At 33.2% G+C, this 21,590-nt stretch overlaps 1 protein-coding gene across 1 annotated transcript in view; it reads right to left on the bottom strand.

The window, feature by feature from the left end:
* Positions 1-21,590, bottom strand: part of LOC129226547 (myosin heavy chain, non-muscle-like) — a 194,348-nt gene that overhangs the window by 28,673 nt on the left and 144,085 nt on the right. The window contains 10 exon segments of the mRNA XM_054861156.1: positions 3,349-3,516; positions 3,944-4,408; positions 5,004-5,216; positions 6,850-6,994; positions 8,220-8,368; positions 9,592-9,747; positions 10,260-10,374; positions 12,194-12,414; positions 12,975-13,106; positions 20,934-21,042. Of these exon segments, the coding sequence (XP_054717131.1) occupies positions 3,349-3,516; positions 3,944-4,408; positions 5,004-5,216; positions 6,850-6,994; positions 8,220-8,368; positions 9,592-9,747; positions 10,260-10,374; positions 12,194-12,414; positions 12,975-13,106; positions 20,934-21,042 (1,873 nt within the window).

The raw sequence follows: 21,590 nt of genomic DNA, 5'->3' as shown, positions 1-21,590 counted from the left end.
TTGATTTATAAAAAAAATATATATTTATTTTTACTCATTTCTCTTAGACCCACTTTAACTTCTTGAATTTAATATTTTTTTTTTTTTTTTTTGAAAAACTTGACTGCCTTTGCATAGTAAAAAATAAAAATAGTGTAACTCATCCAAAATCCAAGGAAACTTTCAAGAATTCAGACGTAACACAAAAGTCACTTAAAGTCCTCATTTCTAACTACAACAACTACCATTATAATATGTTTTTAATTTTAGCTATGCAAATTTTATAACTCAAAAATTATGAAGAACACTCCCTGAAAATTTGAGGACAAATGAGGTTTTTCGTCTTTTTTACCAAAAAAAAAAAGGAATGGGTGGTCTTTCTTTTTAGTCCCTATTTAAAAATTTAAATAAAAAAACCTACTTAGGAAAAGAGCTGTTTCATACGTTAATTGTAAGATTTTTATCATATAATTTACTTACTATAACATTCCGAAGTCAAGAAAACTAATTATGGATTAAACTTTACCTGAACAGATAAATTTTTTTGGAAAAAACCAGAAAACATATGAGGTAGTGTGAAGCAAAGGGATGCAAGTGGCAAAATTAAAAATTTGGAGATAACTAGTACAAATGGTAGGTGAACCCCTCCTCTGTCTTGGAAAAGAGATAGAACTAGAAGCCCTGGTAGGTGCTGCTGTACAGCATGATTCAGAAAAAAAATTCAATGAAAGCCTATTTAGGACGTAATCTTTATACGCGTTTCACTCAAAACTTGAAAATGTCCACTTGCATCCCTCTGCTTCTCATTGCCTCATATGTAAAGTAATTAAAATATTAATGCATAAAATGTTATTGCTTATTATTATAATAAATCATTTTGAGCAAGCAAAATTTTTTTAATTGAACATAAATTAATTTTCAGATTTTCCCCCTGACCGGTGTCAGTCCGATAGACCAGCAGTTGAGAATTGCAGGTCTAAAACATGCTATGTAAAACAGGGCAAGCACCAAACAAAGTGTATAGTTAGAAGAAAGAGACAATATGATAAATCAAATACAGGGAGGATGTGAAGAAAAGGGAACAATTTAGGACAGGTCAAAAATGAATTTAAAACATGTTCCAATGTTGCAGTGATTATGTTTTTCTAGATTTGATTTTAAAAAATAGTGGATTTTATAATCCTGTGATTTATAAGGAGCAATTAAATTAATATGTAATAAAAATATGAAAAAAAAAGTAAAACTTGTATTAATCTATAATTTTGTTAACGAAAATTACACATAAAACAGTTCAAGCTGATTCATATTCAATTGAATTCTCTACATCAGAACACATTTTATGTTTTTTGATGCTACCTATTTTTAACATTTTGAGAACTGTTCCAGCATTGTTTTAGATTGTAGAAAATAATCTAAATATAAATATTAATAAAAAACATAATTAATACAAATACAAATACAAAAGTGACGACCAGCAACAGGCTCTGGGCCCAGCTAGACTGGTCCTAGTCAATTTACAATCCCCAGTGAAGATCAATGGCCCTCTTAAAACTGTCTACTCCTTTGCTCATTACCACCTCTTCCGGTAAGCTGTTCCAAGGTTCCACTACCCTGCTAAAATAATAATTTTTCCTAATATCCATGTTAGCCTGAGATTTAAATAGCTTAAAACAATGACCCCTTGTCTTGTTTTCAGTGCTAAACTTTAGCCCCGTAACATCTTTCGTTTTAATAAATTTAAACAGCTGAATAATGTCCCCTTGGTCTCTTCTTTGTTCAAGACTGTACATTTTTAGCCTTCTAAGCCTGGAATCAATCTAAGTGGGAAAGTCCACTTATTAGCCTTGTAGCCCGCCTTTGAACCCTTTCCAATACATTAATATCTTTCTTAAGGTAAGGAGACCAAAACTGAACAGCATACTCCAAATGGGGTCCTACCAAACTTCTATATAAGGGCAGAAGAACTTCTTTAGATTTATTTGAAATAGATCTATTGATAAACCCAAGCATCTTATTGGCTTTGTTGCTAGCAATGCTGCACTGTTGGCTAAACTTTAAATCCTGACTTATTAGGACCCCCAGATCAGTAACTTTGTCTGCCTGACTAATGACTGAACCTTGCAAATAATAACTTGTACACTTATTTCCATGTCCTAAATGTAGCACTTGACATTTCCCAACATTAACAGCCATACCCCATTTATCAGCCCACTCCGTAATATGATCTAGATCCTCTTGCAGCCGATTTGCTTGTTCTTCATTTTCTACAGTCCCCATAACTTTGACATCATCAGCAAAACAATTCATGTTCCCAGAAATATTTTTGTGAATATCGTTCATAAAGACAATGAACAAAACAGGCCCTAACACTGATCCTTGAGGAACCCCGCTTAAGACCTCACTCCAATTAGAATAATTTCCCCTTACAACTACTCTTTGTTTCCTTCCGGTCAGCTAATTTTTTACCCAAATGAAAGTTTTCCCTCCTATTCCTATATCAGCTAATTTGCTAAGTAGAGCAACATGCGGTACCTTATCGAAAGCTTTTTGAAAATCAATGTAAACAACATCTACAGGCTTCTTATTGTCCAAAGCCATGGTAACTTTGTCATAGAAATGTAATAAATTAGTTTCACAAGATTTACCTTTCCTAAAACCATACTGAAAACTAGTCAATATATTATTAGTCTCTAGAAAATTTACTATCTTAATTTTCATCAATGTTTCAAAAATTTTGCAAACCACCGAAGTTAGACTCACAGGTCTATAATTTCCCGCACTCCCTTTAGACCCTTTCTTGAAGAGCGGTGTAATGTTAGCCAGCTTCCAGTCCTCTGGCACTGTAACCGAAATTATAAGAAGCATTGAAAATGTTTGCGATTACATCTGCTAATTCCTCTGCACATTCAACTAAAATTTTTGGATAAATATTATCTGGCCCCGGAGCCTTAGTCTCTTTAATTTTTTTCAAATGAAGTAAAACGTCATCCCTGGAAAATACAAAGTCCTCAAGCTGTACTATAGCTTGTGTCTTGTTGGTGTCAACTGTTGAGATACAGTTATCGTTAAAAACACTCGAAAAAAAGTTATTAAGAACATTAGCAATATCACTATCGTCCTGAATTAAAATTCCGTGCTCATCAACCAGTAGCCCAATATGACTATTTCGAACCTTCCCCGAATTAGCGTATGCAAAAAACCTCTTGGGATTCCTGTTTATGACACAGGAAATGTTCAAGTCTAATTGTCAAAAAACAAGCTTTCTTAAAATTGATTGTAAAGTATTTTATGGCATCTATGGCATTTATTAAAGTATTTTATGGTTAAAAGGTTTCCTTTGAAATGTTTCAGAGGAACTTATTTACGTACTTCTGACTGAAGCTTCTTTTTAGATTTAGACAATTTATCATTAGTAGCTTGAAGTTCCTCAATTTGTCTTTGTAATAATTCAATGTCTTTCGTTTGTTTCTTTCGAACTTCTTCAAGGATGGCAACTTGTTGGGCTTCATCATCTGCTCTCTTTTTAAGCTCTTGCAACTAGGAGAAAAAATAAAGCAAATAAATTAGTCTGCTTAAAAATGATACATGTAATAAAAAAGACCAACATGCCAACAATTTCTGTAGGGAATGCACTTAAAACAAATTGCTTGTAGCTGAAACTGGCAAAATAGTCTCACCTTTTTCACCACTCTACATGTTCTATGTTACATTAGGAAGCAAAAAGGATGAAAAGTTTTTTCATCCTTCCTACTATTACAGACTGTTATACATAACATTTTAACATTGAAAAAATGATTATTTTCCAAAACAAATACATTTCGTACCATTCTAGCATTATTACCCACTTACCTCCCACCTTCTCTTCCTCAACTCAACTTTTTCTTTCATTCTATCACATAATGCTGTATAATTTACAGGTTCAGAAGAAAAAAAATTGAAATTAGCTCAAAAAAATCTGTCTTACCTGCACATTTAAGAGAGACACTTGTTTCTCAAGATTTTTCTTTGCTTCTTCTTCCTCATCTAATTGATCTTGTAAGCATTCTTTTTCACTCTCAATCTGCCTGAGACGGGAATTGAGTGCAAGCTTTTGCCGTGTTTCTTCTTGAAGCAAGTCCTGAGCTTCAGCTAATTGACTCTCCAGAACTCCAGCAAGCTTAGCAGCAGCTGTGGCTTTTGTGTCAAGTTCTTCCAACTGAGCAGTAACCGCATCCAATTCAGTTTGCAACTTCTGAGCTCTTTCCATGTGATCTGTTCTGGCTTTATCGACATCAGAAAGTTTGGCTGTCATGTCTTGGAGCTGAGATTCTAACTGCTTCCTCTTCCTTTCAGAATCTTGTCTGGAAGCTGACAGTGCATTAACCTCATTTGTCAATTCTGCTTTCTCAGCTTCAAGATTGGATTTAGCTTTCTCTAAAGATGCCTTGGTCTAAAAGAGTTGAATCATGAAAATCATAAAAGTGAAATTCATTAAAATAAAATGTATAAAACAGGTATCCAAAAGGAATTCAACCAAAATAAACTATATCATCAAAAGTATAAATAAGTCACGTTAAATTTTCAAAACATATAAATTCTGAATTAGTTGATGAAATGGTATTTTGAATCTATCTTTTAACCTTCCTTTTGAAGAATATAAGCTGAAGTAAAATATTGAAGTTTACTGTGTTACAAAAAAAAGTATACTTTTAGAACAATAACTTTGATTGTGATTATGAAGTTTCCGACATGAAAAAATAACTAAATAAATAATTAGAATTCAACAATTTATAAAATAAACTTGAACTTATGAAGCATATATGTACCACAATAATCCTTAAAGGGTCAGAAGTTAAATTTTCTCATTTTCAGCAAACATTTGTCTGTGTAACTCTGGTTTAAAATTGAAACTCATAACCTTTCACAATTTTTTCCCTAATGTTTTAACAAAATGTACATGAATAATTTGCATGTCCTTAACTAAATAGCATTGGTTTTAAGAAAAATTAAAATGAGTACAAAAATAAATAAAAATAAGTACTTACCTTCTTTATTACATCTAACTGTTCATTTAGATTTTCAATAGCTGTGTTATGTTTTTGCCTTAAATCTGCAATTTGTGCTTCATGTGATACAGTTTCATCTTCAAGAGTTTTCTTTAACATGGCTAATTCTTGCTCTCTTTTGGTTCTTAAATCTTGCTGAGCAGCAGTACTTTCAGCTGAATCCAGAAGTTCATTTTTCAAAGCCTCCAGTTCCTTCACAATGAAAATATAAAAATAAAACAATATTCAAAATACATCTTATTTATTTTTTTAAAAGATAGACTAAGACATCATACAAAAGAAACAAATAAAAGTTATATCGCTGCTAATTATTTTTAAAAAAATGTCAACCATTGTATGTTGAAGCTTAACAAGCGTTCAGTTTCAGTATAATTAAATGCACACCTTTTAGTCAATAGAAACGATTCTTTTTATTTGGGGGGGGGGGGAGACATTTACATAAGCTCAAAAAACTTTCTTTGAACTCATAGCACGAGCACAGTAATGTGGGTACAGCTGGTTGCAAAAAAAGCTACCATCTATTAATATATACACTAACTATAAAAAAGATATTAAGGTAGCACTTCTTAAAAGAAGCTATAGAAAAACCTTCAGAATCCAAACTCTAATAGCACAAAAAAAAAAAAAAAAAAAAAACTGACTGTTCAAAGCAAAATTCCATGCAGACATTTTAAGTTAAACTTTTATGTTTGATATGTATTAGCAAATACAATACTTACATAAGAGCATCAAATTATATAATGCACAAAGTTGTATTAATTTCTTCTTAAAATTACAAACTGCAATTTATTTACAAAGCCAAGCAAATGCTTATAATTATTTATCAATAAATCTATTTCAAATATTTTAAAAGGTTCTTTTACCACTATATGAAAGTTTGGCAAGACCTCATTGGAATATGCTGTTTAGTTTTGGTCTCGTTATCTCCAGAAAACAATCACCTCAATAAAAATGGTTCAAAGGAAGGTGGTTAGGCTTATAAGTGAACTTAAAGATTTAGGCTATATCTTCAAGCAAAGGACAGTGAAATGGGTTTTTTTTTCTTCTGATGTCTAGATTTTTTTTTTTTTTTTTTTTTGTATTTTTAAATTTTACATAGGGTAACAGCACCAGTAACAGACATGCTTAAGACACCGATCTCAGGTTAACTCCATTTTCTCAGCCTTTTAATGTATTTAGACTTTTAAAACTATTTTTCTCACATGGAACTATATCTCATCTAACGTTTGGCTGCTTCTGGATCTTCTTAATTAGTTAATTCTATTTTTACTTGTGCAATTTCGAATAAAAGTCCAACCCCCCAGTAACAGAAACCGACAATTCTGATGATACTCAGTAACACATAGGATGAGGAAAGGGTGAGCAATTGACAGAATTCCTTTTTTCTCTTCAAAATGTGCAAAAAAATCTTCATGTTTAGATCTAAAACCTTATTAAATTCAAATGAAAATGAAACACTGCCAGACCTTGTGGTGGCTCCTTGGTGTGGTTATGAAACCTTCCACTACTGCCTTGTAAATACCAACTGGCTCATAAAATTCACTCTGATAACACTAGATGGTTGCACCCTAATCATAGCAGCAACATCAGTTTTACCCACATAAAATTCTTATTATTTAAATCCAAACTTACAACTGTCTGTTATTGGTTCCATTATCCTACATATGTTCTAGACAGCTAATCATCTGAAGATGAGGAGTGAAGGTTGAACATCACTCGTTTTTGGAAATACTGCATCATTTCAGATAAATACTTCAGATAAAACATAAAACTTTCTATTTATTTTTATAATTTTCTTCACAAGCATACATAAAAGTAATTTCACCTCATTTAAGTCTCGTTTCTGTTTTTCTACTTTGGCACGAGTCTGGCGTTCTGAATCTAAATCTTCTTGAAGCTCAGAAAGCTGACTTTCTAATTCACGTAAAGTCTTTTGAGCTTGTGTTTTACCAGCACTTTCTTCATCACACCTATAAAATTAACACATTATAATTAATAATTATTTTCTGGCATAAAAATTATCAACAAGATCATTGAAGCTTAAGATTATTTTTTTAAAGTTTTTTATTTATTTATTTTTTGTAACTTTTGCTAAATTTACCAACTCATCCCTAATTTTCAAGAATATCAGAATTTCATAAATTTTATCTACAGTCTAAAAAAGATGACAGTAAAACTTGAAGAATTACAGGATTGTAAATCCCCTTCCCCTTTTTTTTAAATAGAAAAGATAAGACACTGCACTACAGATGCAATCGCTGTACAAAATACATAAATAAGTATGCATGTTTGCTCGAAAGTGCTCACTAGAATATATTATGCACACATACTATGATGTTTCGTCTTCTCTCATTCCCCAGGGCGTTATTCTGAGCAGGGCATTTCAGGGCATCTTTTGGGTTCATGAAAGCTTCCAGCACAAGGGTTCAGTCTTAGAATTAGTTACTGACTATCTCAGGTGTGAGAAAACGGGATGGAAGTGGTTGTCACATCAATTGGATTAGTTTTTTGAAAACAAGTTGAATTAGCTGCCCCCTCCTCGACTATACAAACTTGTTATAGTCACACATTATTGAATGCATTTTCTTTTTTTTCCCCCAATAAAATGTATTGGTACCCTTTTGGCAAAGGAAGTACATATCAAGATCTTATGTTGATGGCCAGAAAACTATCCAAAGTTGTGCCAAACTTCCTACTGCTAAAGCATCCCATCAACCTATTAAAATGCCTGGAATTTCGGCAGAAAGGCATACTTGCTATGCCTCTTCAAAAAAGACATTTTAGGAATTCACAACCTCTTTGATTTCCTTCCGCTTTTGACTAAACCTTGTGGAATGCCACAATAATATAGTATTTTTTAAAGAGTAAAAAGCAAGAAATATTCATTTTTAAAATGCAATAGAATGTCTAAAAGAATTAATAATTACAGTTTAAACAACTCATTGAATAAATATCCGTATGCTGGTACTTTTACCTTATCTTAGTGACAAACGATTAGGGAAACAAATTATGCATAATAACAATAGCAAATGAATAGTAAATGTAGACAGATAACAAATTAGTAACAGTGTTAGACCTAACAGGCAACACATTAATATTACACAAACGATTTTATAATTTAAATGACAGCCCTATCAACTACAGGGAAAACATTTGAAAACTCATCATCTACATTGCTTTTTTATCAGAATTTACCTTAATAATGCTTGATTTAATTCATCTTCTTTCTTGGATAATTGCTGTTGCATCTCTTCAACTTGTATTTTCTTTTCACTTAGCTGTTCTTTTACATCATTTAGTTCCGTTTCAATGCGTCTTTTGACTCGTTCTAATTCTTGACGTACCTGAACAAAAAAAGCAATTGCGTCAAAAAATATTCCAATAAGGCTCAAGTGAATAAATAAATATATTATGGTACATAATATTATCAAGGAAAAATAAACTAAGAAGCAACATTTGCCTGCAACATATAAAACTTTCTTTCGGATCATAGTAAGTAGGAAAAAAAGGCTGTAAACATTTATTTTCACTTATTTTAATGCAATGATTGCCTAAAAATGTATGTATGAAACAAATGGGTACACAGTCCAACCTGGTTATCATGACACCTTTGGACTGTCAATAAAGTGTCATCATAGCCGGAGCAATGTCATAACCGGAATAGTTTAAAAATTCCTAATTAAACATTAGTTAACAGCAAAATTAGATTTAATTAAGAAATTAATAGCGTTTATATACGTTTTTAATTAGATTAAACTAATGCAAATTTGAATTATTGGTAGATATAACAAAAATTGTTTTTAAAAAAATCTTTTTTTTTCTCCCCCAATTCTAAAATACTTTCCAATAAGTGTTTGCTAAACTTTTGAATAACATTATTAACACTCCTCCTTTCCACAAAATTATCAGCAAGAAAGAAACCAATTCAAGACTCTTCACTTTTGCACAATTCGATTAGATTTTGACGGCTAAGCCCCACCTTTTGAAGGTAAAAAAACCCTTTGTAATTCCTTTATCCACTTTAGAGTTGTGTGTCCCTTTTCAATCTAATAAGGAGCTCTTATCTCTTTTTCTCTCATGGGAGAAGCTTGTAGTGACCACCTACAGCTTCAGGTAGCTATGGTTTTTCTCTTCTTCTGCTGTTTCCCTCGTCTAGTATTACAATCCAACTGCTTTGAATTCCTTTCTATTGTCCCTCATCTTGTAAAAATCTGAAACCTGTACCTTTCAGAACTTATCTACTCACTCCCCCGCCATTCTTGAGGTGTCATGCCTGGTCAAATCTCTTGTCAGAGCCTTAAGTTACTACAAGAGACATTTCCAGGTGTTTTCATTATTTTACTGAAAATTTTTTAGTTGCAAAGAAATATTTGATCCAGTCTACGCAGCTCAAAGTGTCATCGTAACCGGAGTTGTACGAAAAAACTCATAAAATCTGGAGACACTTAATATTAAAATAATACAGCATAAGTTCGGGACTTTGAAAAAGTGACGGGACATTTGGAGTGTCGTGAAAGCCGGGTGTCCCGATAATGAGGTTTGACTGTATAAGGAGAGAAATACAAACCTGCTGTTCTTTTCTATGACGCTCCTCCAAGTCTACAATAGTAGCTTCTTGCTTAGCTTTTAATTTACTTAAATGTTTAGATTTTTCTTCTTCTTCAGCTAATGTTTGAGATACTTCTCCAAGTCTCTCTTCTAATGTTTTTTTCTCCTTCAAAACCTAAGAAAAATATATTTGTTTACATAATATCTTCGCTAACATAGACACAATAATGCATGTAACAAAACTAAACACCTATTTTTATATTTTTCATCTGAAAATTATGTATTTTTTAATGTTTTATCCAATATACAAAAGTTTGCATAAGCACGCTTGATGTGCTTAATCATATCAATATTATAGCTGTGTGAGCAGTGTTTGATTAGAAAATGAAATAATTTAGTAATATTATAGCAAATGATAATATTTTAAATTTAGAGATTAGAAATCTTGTTATACAGGTTTTTTCACGACGCTTTTTAACATTTCACAACTAATTTAATAGCATTGGTGTAAGTTAATTTTCAGTATTTCATTGTTTTGTGAATGTCTTTGGCAGATTCGAATGTTTCAAATATTAATACTTTTTAATAACAAATGTCATACCTCTGAAGCTACAATTAAGAGATAAATATAATAAGCATATCCCACTTATAAACACCACCACACTATGACAGCTTTTTATTTTTTACCTTCTGGTTGCTATCTTCTAGAACGGCATATTCTTCTTCTACTTTTTTAATTTTGGCATCCAAGCTAACTTTCTCTAATTGCAGTTTTTGGCGTGAAGCTTCTTCTTCTTCTAACCTAGAAGGGACAATAAATAGTTAAATAGGATTTAAAAACTTTTTTCAAAAAAATATCAATTATACTATTACTTTCAATTTGTCGTAGGATGATAAAAGGCAGTTTCAACAACTGTCACCTCCCACCCCCCTCCTTTTTTTTTTGCATTTTTGTCATGTATTGTACTTTAGGCTTTGTTGTACAATCTTATTTATTTGGTTTATGCTGAAAATTAAGTGCAAGAAGAAAAAAAAAACACCAAATGCCAACACTTTCCTATTGTTAGTATAAAATCTAAAACACATTTCTTTCAAACATCTCAAAAACTCATGACTCCACACACTAACTTTTATCTCCTCAAGGCATTATTGTTACAGATAATTACAGCAGTATTGTCACAGATGTAATGCACAGGGCTAAAGTTTAAGAGAGGAGCTCCTAAAATTCTTGAAACAATTGAACAATACTGTTAAACTGTCATCAAAGAACTATTTACTACAAAGTTCACTATGCATAGTTTCATGAAAGAAAAGCACAATCAGAGAGGACATATGAGGCAGTGAGAAGCGAAGGGATGTAAGTGGCAAAATTAAAAATTTGGAGATATCCAGTACAAATGGTAGGTGAACCTCTCCTCTGTATTGGGGAAAGAGATAGTACTAGTAACCCAGGTAGGTGCTGCTACACAAAATGATTTAGAAAAACTTTTCAACTTAAGTCTTTAAATACGTTTTCCTCAAAACTTGAAAATGTACACTTACATCCCTTTGCTTCTCACTGCTTCATATGATTTATTGCTTGTTATTATTTGTAGTTTTGTCGTAATGGTTATTTTTATTTTTTTTTTTTTTTTTTGAACACCTTGTAAAGTAAATTTTATATCAACCATGGCATGCAACAATATAATTTAATGCAAGAATGGGAGTTTGTACTGCCATGGGCAGGTAAACTGAAGTATCTGTAGAAATGAGTTTGATATTTTTGAAGAAAAGAGTTTTGGATTCAATACTAATAGAGAAGTGTTGGAATTAGAAGTTTTCTTTGAGCTTTTTTTCAGCAAAAACCAAATAACCAAGCCTTTACAATGAATGTAACATACAAAAATACAAAGTACAATAAATAAATAAATAAAATTTGCAGTTGCTGCCCTTTACCTGCCCACAGAAGTGTACCTCCATTCATCAGAAGCAAAATTTGTCCATATTACAGACATTAAATAATGAAGAGAATTTGCAAAACTAAGTTAATTTTTTTTTAAATTGAATTTATTTTTTGATGCAAACAATAACATACCTTTTAATAGTAAGAAAACCAAAGCTTGTAAACAAAATTAAATACATAATGTAAAAACATGCTCAGCAGTTCCTCTAAAGTAGTGTTGGAAAAAACAGAGATAACAAGTGGGAGTTAAAAGGGCCCATCTTCAACCTGTCGCCACATTTTATAATGGAATCTATCCTAAGTGCTAGTCTTGGCTTTCGAGAACAGACAGTAATAACAATTAACTAGTAAATGATTCATCCGTATAGTATGTAATACTAGTTCAAAAAAAATCAAAAATTTTAAAAAGCAATAAAGAAAACAAGTTATCTTACTTTAGTATACAGAGCAAATAAATGTGCCATAACAATTTTATTTGGAAATAAACTTTACTATAGCATTGTGATGTTAACAAAAAAGTTTTAGCAATAATTTATACAATTCCTTTCTAAGTTATGAACTGAGAAAAAGCAGAATTAGATCTGACAACTCAAATTTAGTGTGAGAACAAATTTTAAAGGAACTTTGGGGATTTATTCATATCTTTTAAAATTTCAGAACTAAAAAAATGATAACTCACTGTTCTTCTAAGTCTTGAATATTCAGTTGTAATTTCTTTTTCTCAGATGTCAGATTTTGATTTCTTTCCTCCTCTTCTTCGATTCTTGCTTCCAAGTCATGGAGTATTTCTTCAAGTTCTTGCTTTCTAGCTGCAAGCCTCAGTCTCATTTCTTCGGCTTCAGCACACAGCTCGGTTTCGGCTTGTAACTGCTCAGCTAAAGTATTTTTCTCGTCTATAACCTAATGAAGATAAACATGTTAACCATCAAACAGAAATGCTTCTTCACATTTTCACACAAGAAAAAAAAAGTTTTTTTTTTGAATAAGTCAGACTTATAATTTTGCGTAGATAAAAATTAAATAATTTTCTAATATTCATGTAATATTTTTATTGGTGCTATGATTAACTTTAATTAAATTATACTTAGCATCAAGAAATAAAAGTGGAAACATCAGTGCTTTTGAAACAGAACAATCATCAAACTCTTTAATTGCCAAAAAAGGATTTACATGAACTGTTGCATGCTTAATAATAGGAAAGAAAGACAAAAAGGAGTGGAAATAGTCGAGAAGTTAATTTTAAATATTTGCTGTATGGTTACATTTTAAGGTAACAAAAATATCTGGTAAAGTAGCGAAGTTATAACATAGGTTGGCTATTTTTGCCGATTTATTGCTCTTTATCTGGTGTACGCAGGAACACACAAGAGATATTGTTTCACTTTAGTACCTTTTTGGTTACCGTCTGGTAATCAAAACTAAATTCAAACATTAAAATAACACATTTGAATAAATATTACCTGCTGGAGCTTTTTTTCTACTTCATGTGCCTCTAGTTCAACTTTGTCCATCTTTTCTTTAACTTGCCTAAGTTCATCTTCCTTCTCATTTAACTTCTCTTCCTGTTTAGTTACTTGTAACAAAGGCTTGACCTAAGCAACATAAAACACATTCTTACATTAGTGTCATATGAACAATAAAACAGAGGATTTCTTTACAACAAGATTTTTATTGGATTTTTTTTTGTGCTAAAGGTGCATTTCAATATAGTAAGAAATCTAAACAGAGAAAAAGTTTGAAAAACAAGTATCTAATGAAAACAATAACATTCATCACTTTGAAGAATGCAATCACAAAAACTTAACTATGCATATAAAATCTGATAATGTTGAAAATCTCTTAAAATTGTGAGCATTATAATTATACTAGATTAGATACAAGCTACTTTGGATTTTTTTAAAGATATCAGATATTATTACTTCTTCAAACTGCTGCCCAATCACGTCTTATTTTAAGTTTTTATGCAAAGTTTCAATGGAAAAAATCCAGAAATAGGGTGAATTTGCTCTCTGAAAGTTGCCTTCCAGCAAGCCTTTCATTTAAAATCTTTCCAGGGGAGGATACCAAAGTATGTATGCACAATGCAAATTTTATTGGAAAAGAACAAAAACCATGCCCACTTCTATGTACAAATACCATGGGCGGATTTATGGAGGGCGGAGGGGGGCAATGCCCCACTAGTTTTGGGAGGGCTTTATGTAGTAACATCACAAATTCCAAAAATTTAAATAAAAACAAATATTGTTATTTTTTCTTTTTTGAATAGTTCAGAAGGACATTGGTGGATTTATAGAAGGGGCATAGGGGGCAATGCCCCCCAGTTTTGGGACAGGTGCGGATCCAAGGGGGGCAATGGGGGCAATTGCCCCTCCCTGGGAAAATCAGGGGCGCCAGTAGGAAGGGGGCGCCGAAAGCGTCCCTAGACGAATATTTAAATACCAAAAAGAAAGAACGAAAGATAGTCGGAAAATTTATTTGTCTCATTCACCAGTTCTCAACCTGTGTGAAGTGGGGCGCTTCCGTGCCCCTCTAGGGGGCGCAATATCCGCAAGTTCTGAGCTTTCTTTCTGAATTTGGTAGGAAAATTTTGGAATTGGGTACAAAAGAAAGACATTTGGAAAATTTATTTGGTTCATTGACCACTTCTCAATGTGTGGAGAGTAGGGCACGTCCCTTAGGGGCGCAATATTCGCAACTAATGAATTTTCCTTCTAAATATAGAAGAAGGGGGGTTTGGAATTAGGGACAAAAGAAAGAAATATACTTGGAAAATTTATTTGTCTCATTTACGATTCTAAACCAATATCAAGTAGTGCGCTTCCACGCCCCTCTTAGGGGCGCAATATTCGCAACTTAAGAAATTTCCCTCCAAATTTAGGGGAAAAGTTTTAAAATTGGGTATAGAAGAAAGACATTCAGAAAAGTTATTTGGTTCATTCACCAGTTCTCAATCTGTGGGGAGAGGAGTACGTTCCCCTAGGGGGCGCAATATCCGTAACTAATGAGTTTTCCTTTGAAATTTAGAGAGGAAGTTTTGGAATTAGGTACAAAAGAAAGAAAGATACTTGGAAAATTTGTTTCATTCACCGGTTCTCAACCTGTGGGAAGCGAGCCGCTTCCGCGCTCCTCTAGGGGGCACACTATTTGCAACTTATAAATTTTCACTCTAAATTTAGGGGAGGGGGGAGTTTTGGAATTTGGTACAAAAGAAAGAAAGACATTTTAAAAATTTATTTGGTTCTTTCACCGGTTCTCAGCGCCCCCTGGGTGGCGCAATATCTGCAACTTATGAGTTTCCCTATACATCAACTGGGAAAGTTTTGGAATTGGGTACAAAAGAAAGAGAGACATTTGAAAAATTTAATTGGTTCACTTACCAATTCTATATCTGTGAGGCGCCCACGCTCCCTAGGGGGCGCAATATCTGCATTTTATGAGTATCCCTCAAAATTTAGGGGAAGTTTTGGAACTGGGTGCAAAAGAAAGACATTAAAAAAAAAAAATTTACGTCATTAACCGTTCCTCAACCAGTGAGGAGTGGGGCGCGTCTGCGTCTGCTTAGGGGCGCAATATCATGAGAATTGCCCGTTCTCAACAGCGGTTACAGAAATTTTTCAAGTGAGGAGCGATTGATTTTAATCATTCAACCTTTACTACGTATCCTCAGGCCCTGATTAACGCACAGGCCTACTAGGCCTGGACTACTAGGCCCCTCTTCAAAAGGGGTCCCAAATTACTTAAAGAATTATGCATGGCATTACAACTATACGAAAAATACACACATTTTTAAAATAATAGCCTTCAGGGAGACCTCCAAATTATTGTGGGCCTTGGGCCTCACTTTTATTAGTCGAGCCCTGCGTATCCTGGTTACACATGTTAATGACACAGGTTTAGGTCTTCAATTGTGAAACATTTCCGCTTGAGAACTCTGATCCCCCACCCCTTTTCCCTGCTATTATTGAAGATCATCTAAAATTGCATTTTTCAACATTCAGCAATGAAAAAAACTGTGGGGGAGGCCCTCCTAGAGGGAGCGGTCCTCCTTTATCCTCCTTAGAGTCCCTATATAGAGCCTAGCTTCTATATAGGGACTCTAATCTTCCTAACATCATCGAAGAGAGTCAAAAATTCCATTATTGACTTCAATTTCTAAAAATTTCCGGAAGAGAGTTTCAGAATTCCATTTCTTCGTTTATCGTTAAAGCTGGCTTGCGATTGTGTTTTTTATTTACGATTTTAGTTTTCAAAAATATCTGAGGGAAGGAGCGAACCTCTCCCCTCTCTGCCATCACCGAAGATAGCCAAAAATTGCGTTTTTGAAGCTTCGATTTCGAAAAATGTTCGCGGGAAAGTTCCAAATCCAAACCCTTCCACTAACGCCTAACGTCATCAAAGAAATACTACAATTAGGTCTTTGGAATTTTAATTCCGACAAAATTTCCAAGAAAGAGACTCCTAACCTCTCTTTGTGAAGCATCATCGAAGATCGTCTGAAATTGCGTTCATGAAACTTTAAAAAAAAAAATACACATAAACCTCATTCCTCCCTTCAACATTACGAAAGATAGTTTACAATAGCGTTTTTATTACTATCTACTGTCATTACTTGTCTTTATAACTATCTACTTTTTAAACTATCTGGAAGTAGGGGGGTTTGGAGGTGAAAACACCCCTTAGAGCCATTGGTTTTAACATAAATGCCAATTCTAGTACAGTAGTTTGATCAAAAAACCACCTTCAAAAGGTATTTTTGATTTTAAAAAAAATCCACTTCATCAAAAAACCTTCTCCCGAGGATATTTTCAATTAAAAAATAGTTTCTCCAGATAGTATTTTGCATCGAAAAACCTCCTCCGGAAGGTATTTCTAGCTGCGCTAGTGCAGTCTGTAATTACATTCTTCTTATGTGGCGCAACCAGAGGAGGGGTCCACAAGACCCATACCTACCCCTGAATGCTGAGTTGATGTTTTTTTCTTCAGAAGTATTCTTTCTTACTGAGAGGAAGAAAGGAACATGCCTTAGGGATAGAAAAGTTATTTTAACAAGGAAAAAAATTTTAGGAAAAAAACCTTAATTATTTTTAAAAGAAATCTTTAAATTAAAAACTTTTAACAGTTGCAGATTCTTGGTCAGCTAATTTGTTCTACCTCCCTTCTGAAAATAAGAATGCTGTGCGCGAAGCTCTCCCCCCCCCCCCCCCCCCCCCCCCCATCGAAAATTATTTCAGATAGTCTCAAATTTTGTTTCCTGGTCTTTAATTTTGTAGAGATTATTCAGGAGGAAGAGCCCCCGAACACCCCGCCATCTAACAACACCGAAGATCGTCTAAGTAGCGATTTTGAATCTTCAATTTCGAAAAATTACCAGGCCCTTAACCTTATCAAATGTAGCCTACAACCGCATTTTTAAGAGTTCAATTTCGAAAAACTCCTTGGGAGGGGCCTTTGAAATCCGTCCCTCTAATATCAAGAAAGAATGACGGAAATTGTGTTTTTAAAGCAACAATTTTGTTAGTTTTAAGAGGATGAACCACTGAATTTTTCCCTCTAACATCATTGAAGAAAGTCTAAAAACCTTTGTTTTAAGGACTTCAATTTCGAAAAATTTCCAGAGGAGAGTCCCCCCTGGAACTCCCCTTTCCTCAATATCTTCAGATTGTCAAAAATTTCGCTTTTGGAGCTTCAATTTTGAAACATTGACTGGGGGTGATAAATCGACTCAAAAAATCAGTATTCTAGTAGTTCAATAATTATTGGCATTCTAGGGCTTTTTTACCGTTTTATAATAGCCTATTTGCATCGATGACACCTCTTAAACCCCAGATCCTTCTTTAACATCCACAAATGCAATCTATAATCACGTTTTTAAGACATAAATTTCAAAAAAATTCTGAGGAGGGCCCCGAACATTTGCTTTCTTTAATATTACCAAAGATCATCTCCCATTTTTTACCTCCCAACGGTCCTGTTAGTTTTTGTATATGTGTTATATACTACATATATACCATATGTCTGAGGGAATTTTTTTAAGTGCTCCCCCTCCCTCCCCACCTTTTCAAATGAAAAAAAAAAAAACTATTTTCAAGTTGTGCACCTGCTCTTCTTTTAACTTCAGATGGAATGCAATGGCGTTTTTAAGACTACAATTTTGAAACATTTTTGAAGAAGCCCCATCCTCCTTCCGCTAAATTCATCTAAGATCGACTGAAATTGCGTTTATGGCAGGTGCACAGTCCCTCAAATTATCACCTCCATCGCCTCTCCCTTGCATCCGCGTTTACATTTTTGCATTTTGTTATTTAAGACTATACTAAAACAATTGTTTACACTGAAAATGTTATGCGCATCAATTACTTTTATTGCAATAATAAATCACAATACCTAGTTGTATTTTTTTCTTGATAGGGCGAGTGAGGGGGGGGGGTCACCACAAATTAACGTCCTAGGTGTCACCCGTTCTGATAACTCCACTATAAAATCCTATTAGTTTATCCTACATTAATCCTAATTAATTATCCTAAAATCCTACATTAGTTTATTTAAATTATTTTTCACTTCTAGTAGCAATGTATTTTTACTTAATATTTTTTTTTCCCAAGCGGGAGAATAGCTGAATGTTCAAAAGTAAAGATGTGGATAACAAACAAAAATGTGATTTTTCCTCTCTGTGAATTCATTTGGTGGGGGGGGGGGGGGCGCCAGGTGTGTGGGGGCGCCGAAAAATTGAAAAAAAAGTGCCCCCTCCTGAGCCGAATCCTGGATCCGCGCCTGTTTTGGGAGGACTTTATATAGTAACAACACATCTTCCAAAATCTTAAAACAAAAAAAATCATGACTTTATCTTTTTTTAATAGTTTAATGAAAATGAAGAGAAAAGCGAATATCCTTTTCTGATGAGAAAAGAAAAGGGGGGGGGGGGGCGAACATCAAATACAAATAGTACAGCTGTCACTGGGGTTCGCGCTAACAGAACGATCTACTCGTTATGATTTGTGTCCACATTTCAAGTATATTTGTGCATAATGTTCATGTTCTTAGTAAATTGATTGGCCTTTTGAAAAATTCTAAAAAACAGTTTTTTTCCCTTCTCTCTCTCTCTCTTTTAGAGAGAGAGGGAAAATAAATACTACCGCAAACTGAATAAAATTCAGTTATCTGAGTATTCTGATTAAATAAATCTTTTTACTAAGAGGGAGAGTACAATTTTACTTACTTTATAAATACTATTTAAAAAGTAAGGTAAATCATAATCATCTAAGTCTAAGTGAGTCAATCCGTGTTATTATTGAAATCTAAATAATTGAGTCATCAAAAGTTTTGGAAAAATTTGCTAAAATTTTATAAAAGTCTATAAAAACCTAACAAAAATTGGTAATATCGTAAAAGCCCTTTAACCATAAAAATTGACGAATTTTCGTAAAAATTACAAAAAATCAAGCAAAAATTTGCAGATAAGAGTGAATTACAAACAGGGCCGAATTTGCCTATAAGATAAACAAGCTATTCCTTAGGGCCCCTGCTTTGAAGTGACTCCCAAAAAAAATTTATGATTCGTTTCTTAAAAAAAAGGAAATTGCTTGAAAAAACTAACTTCATTTTTAAGTGTTTGAAAACCTTGAATATTTGGAAACGTGTGGCTACAAACCTTAAATTTTAAAATTTCTAACAAATGGTAGAGGGGGAGGAATGCCAAAACATGTCAAATTCAGCTCCATGCCACATCCTGTATTAAAAATGTAAAAATCATGGTTTTCACGTTTGTAATATATTATTTGAAATAAATTTTTGGGACTCACATGTTTCATATCTTTCTATTTATTCAATCCCGAATGCAGTATTTTGGAAATTCTTTAGTATTGATTGCTTTTATATTACTTCTGCATATTGTCAATCTGTTTAGCACGGAAAAAAATACACACTACTTCTATTTCTTTTCGTTTTCTGCCCCACTTGCAACTGAAGAAAAGTTGTTGTCATGAGTTTCTTTTTTCTTTTAAATTAAAATAGCTATTTCTCACAAAATTAGAACAGGACTGTAAAAATTTACAATCAAGTACTAAAATATCAGAGACTGGAAAGTACAAATGAAGTGCGTTAAATAATTTTATTTATTCTAGAGTCCTTGAAAATAATTAGATAAGTCTTGGAAAATCCGAAGCAAAGTGGGCTATAATTACTGCTACTGCATATTGTTAATCTGTTTAGCCAGGGGGGGGGAATGATACACTACCTCTATTCCTTTTCGTTTTCTGCACTAGTTATAATTTTAAAAAATGTTGTTGTAATGACAAATCTATAGTTTTTTTTTTTTTTTTCAAACCTAAAATGGCTTGTTTCTTACGAAGTTTGAACAATACTATACAAATGTATAATCTAGTTATCAATTTCTATGTCTATCTAATTAACTTTTAAAAGGCTTCAAAATGCAGATCCATTTTACAAAATTTCCTCCAGGGGAGAAACCCCCGGGCCCCTAAAATTGGAGATATTCTATTTCCCACTTAAAAGGGAGCCCTGCGTCACTCTCTTGATACCAGCTCCCTCTCTTAAGGACAATTCAAAAAGGACAGCATGAAAACACACATTAATGACAACGACACACAAAAAAGTAAAGCATGGACTTATGCATCACAGGAAAGAGACAAAAACATGGAAGTATGGAGCAATAAAAAAATTGGTTTAAAAAAATCCTGCCCCCCCCCCCAGGAACTCAGTCCTAAATCCGCCTATGACAAATACTATCTTTTCGGAGTCAGGGGGAAGGCAATTAACCTTGCCCCTAGCTCCCTAATTGATAGGCTTGCACTCGAATAAGGATTCCTCCCTAGATCCAGCCTTATACATTTCGGTTATCAAAAGAATGTCTTAATCCCAATCGACAGCATTACAAATATAATTTTCTTTAAAAATCCTTTTGATGAATAAAGTTTTGTAAAGGTCAAATAAACAATCACGTGAAAGGAAAATTTCTTTTTTTTTTTGAAACATTTTTAAATTCTACAAAAGAAAAGAAAATCGAAAACAACAATAACCTGAATCTGAAGATTAAACTTCATAGAATTCCGCCAATTAGAAAAAAATTCACACCTATGGATAAAGCATGTCATACATTGATTTTCTTCAATTGCATGTTGATTTGACGCAATCATCTCCTGCTTACCTTTTTTATAATTTTTTTAATACTTTTTATTCATATTATGCATTTTTATGGATTTTCCTCACATACTGCATTAAAAAAACGGAATTGTAAATTTCATACACAAAAAAGAAAAACAAACACACAAAAGAGCACCAAACGAGAGCACCACCTTAAGAAAACAGGTTTGACTGTACGACAGAAAATTAGGGGTACTTGAACAGATAGAGAAAAAAGCTTAGTACATATTAAATAATTACAGCATATACATTAGACTTACCTTTGTGTACAATCTCCACCAAGCCCAATTTCTTAATTTTAAATAGGCTGAGCAATTCCTTTGTATGATACGAATAGCACTCAGCTGTTGGAGTCGTTTTTGATAATTCCTTAAAGAAAAAAAATAAAAGATAGTTATGAATATGAAGTACAGGTACAAATTCAACAGCATAAAAAAATAATCACACTCACAGCTGGCTTTTTTTTTTTTTTTTTTTTTTGCCAATGCTTCCCCTATTAATCTTGCTGATTCTTAAGTAAAATGACTCCTTGACTACAAACATGACTACTCTCCCCTTCCCATCACCCACCATTTCTAAAAATAGCTTCCCCCAATCTCTCTCTCTTTTTTTTTCTGAGTTTAGACTTTTTAATTATTTTAGAAATTTTAACTTGAAGAGGAAGGAAACATAATAATTTTAACTGTTAAAATTCTATTAAAGGGACTGAGTGGTTAAAGTTTCAAAGGCATTGACATTTTTAGCACAGAAGGAGATTTAAGGGAGTATCCTCCCCCCCCCCCCAAAAAAAAAAAAAAAATATTTTTTAAAAATCAGTAAAACAAAACTTTTTTTTCTATCTTTATTTCCACAAATTTTTAAACTCTGGTGAAAATCCAAAGTATTGAACTCACTCATGTGAGCCCCCACACCAGAAA

Source organism: Uloborus diversus, chromosome 7 (assembly GCF_026930045.1).
Source record: "Uloborus diversus isolate 005 chromosome 7, Udiv.v.3.1, whole genome shotgun sequence".
NCBI lineage: Eukaryota > Metazoa > Arthropoda > Arachnida > Araneae > Uloboridae > Uloborus > Uloborus diversus.
This window is presented reverse-complemented; position numbering and strand designations above follow the sequence as displayed.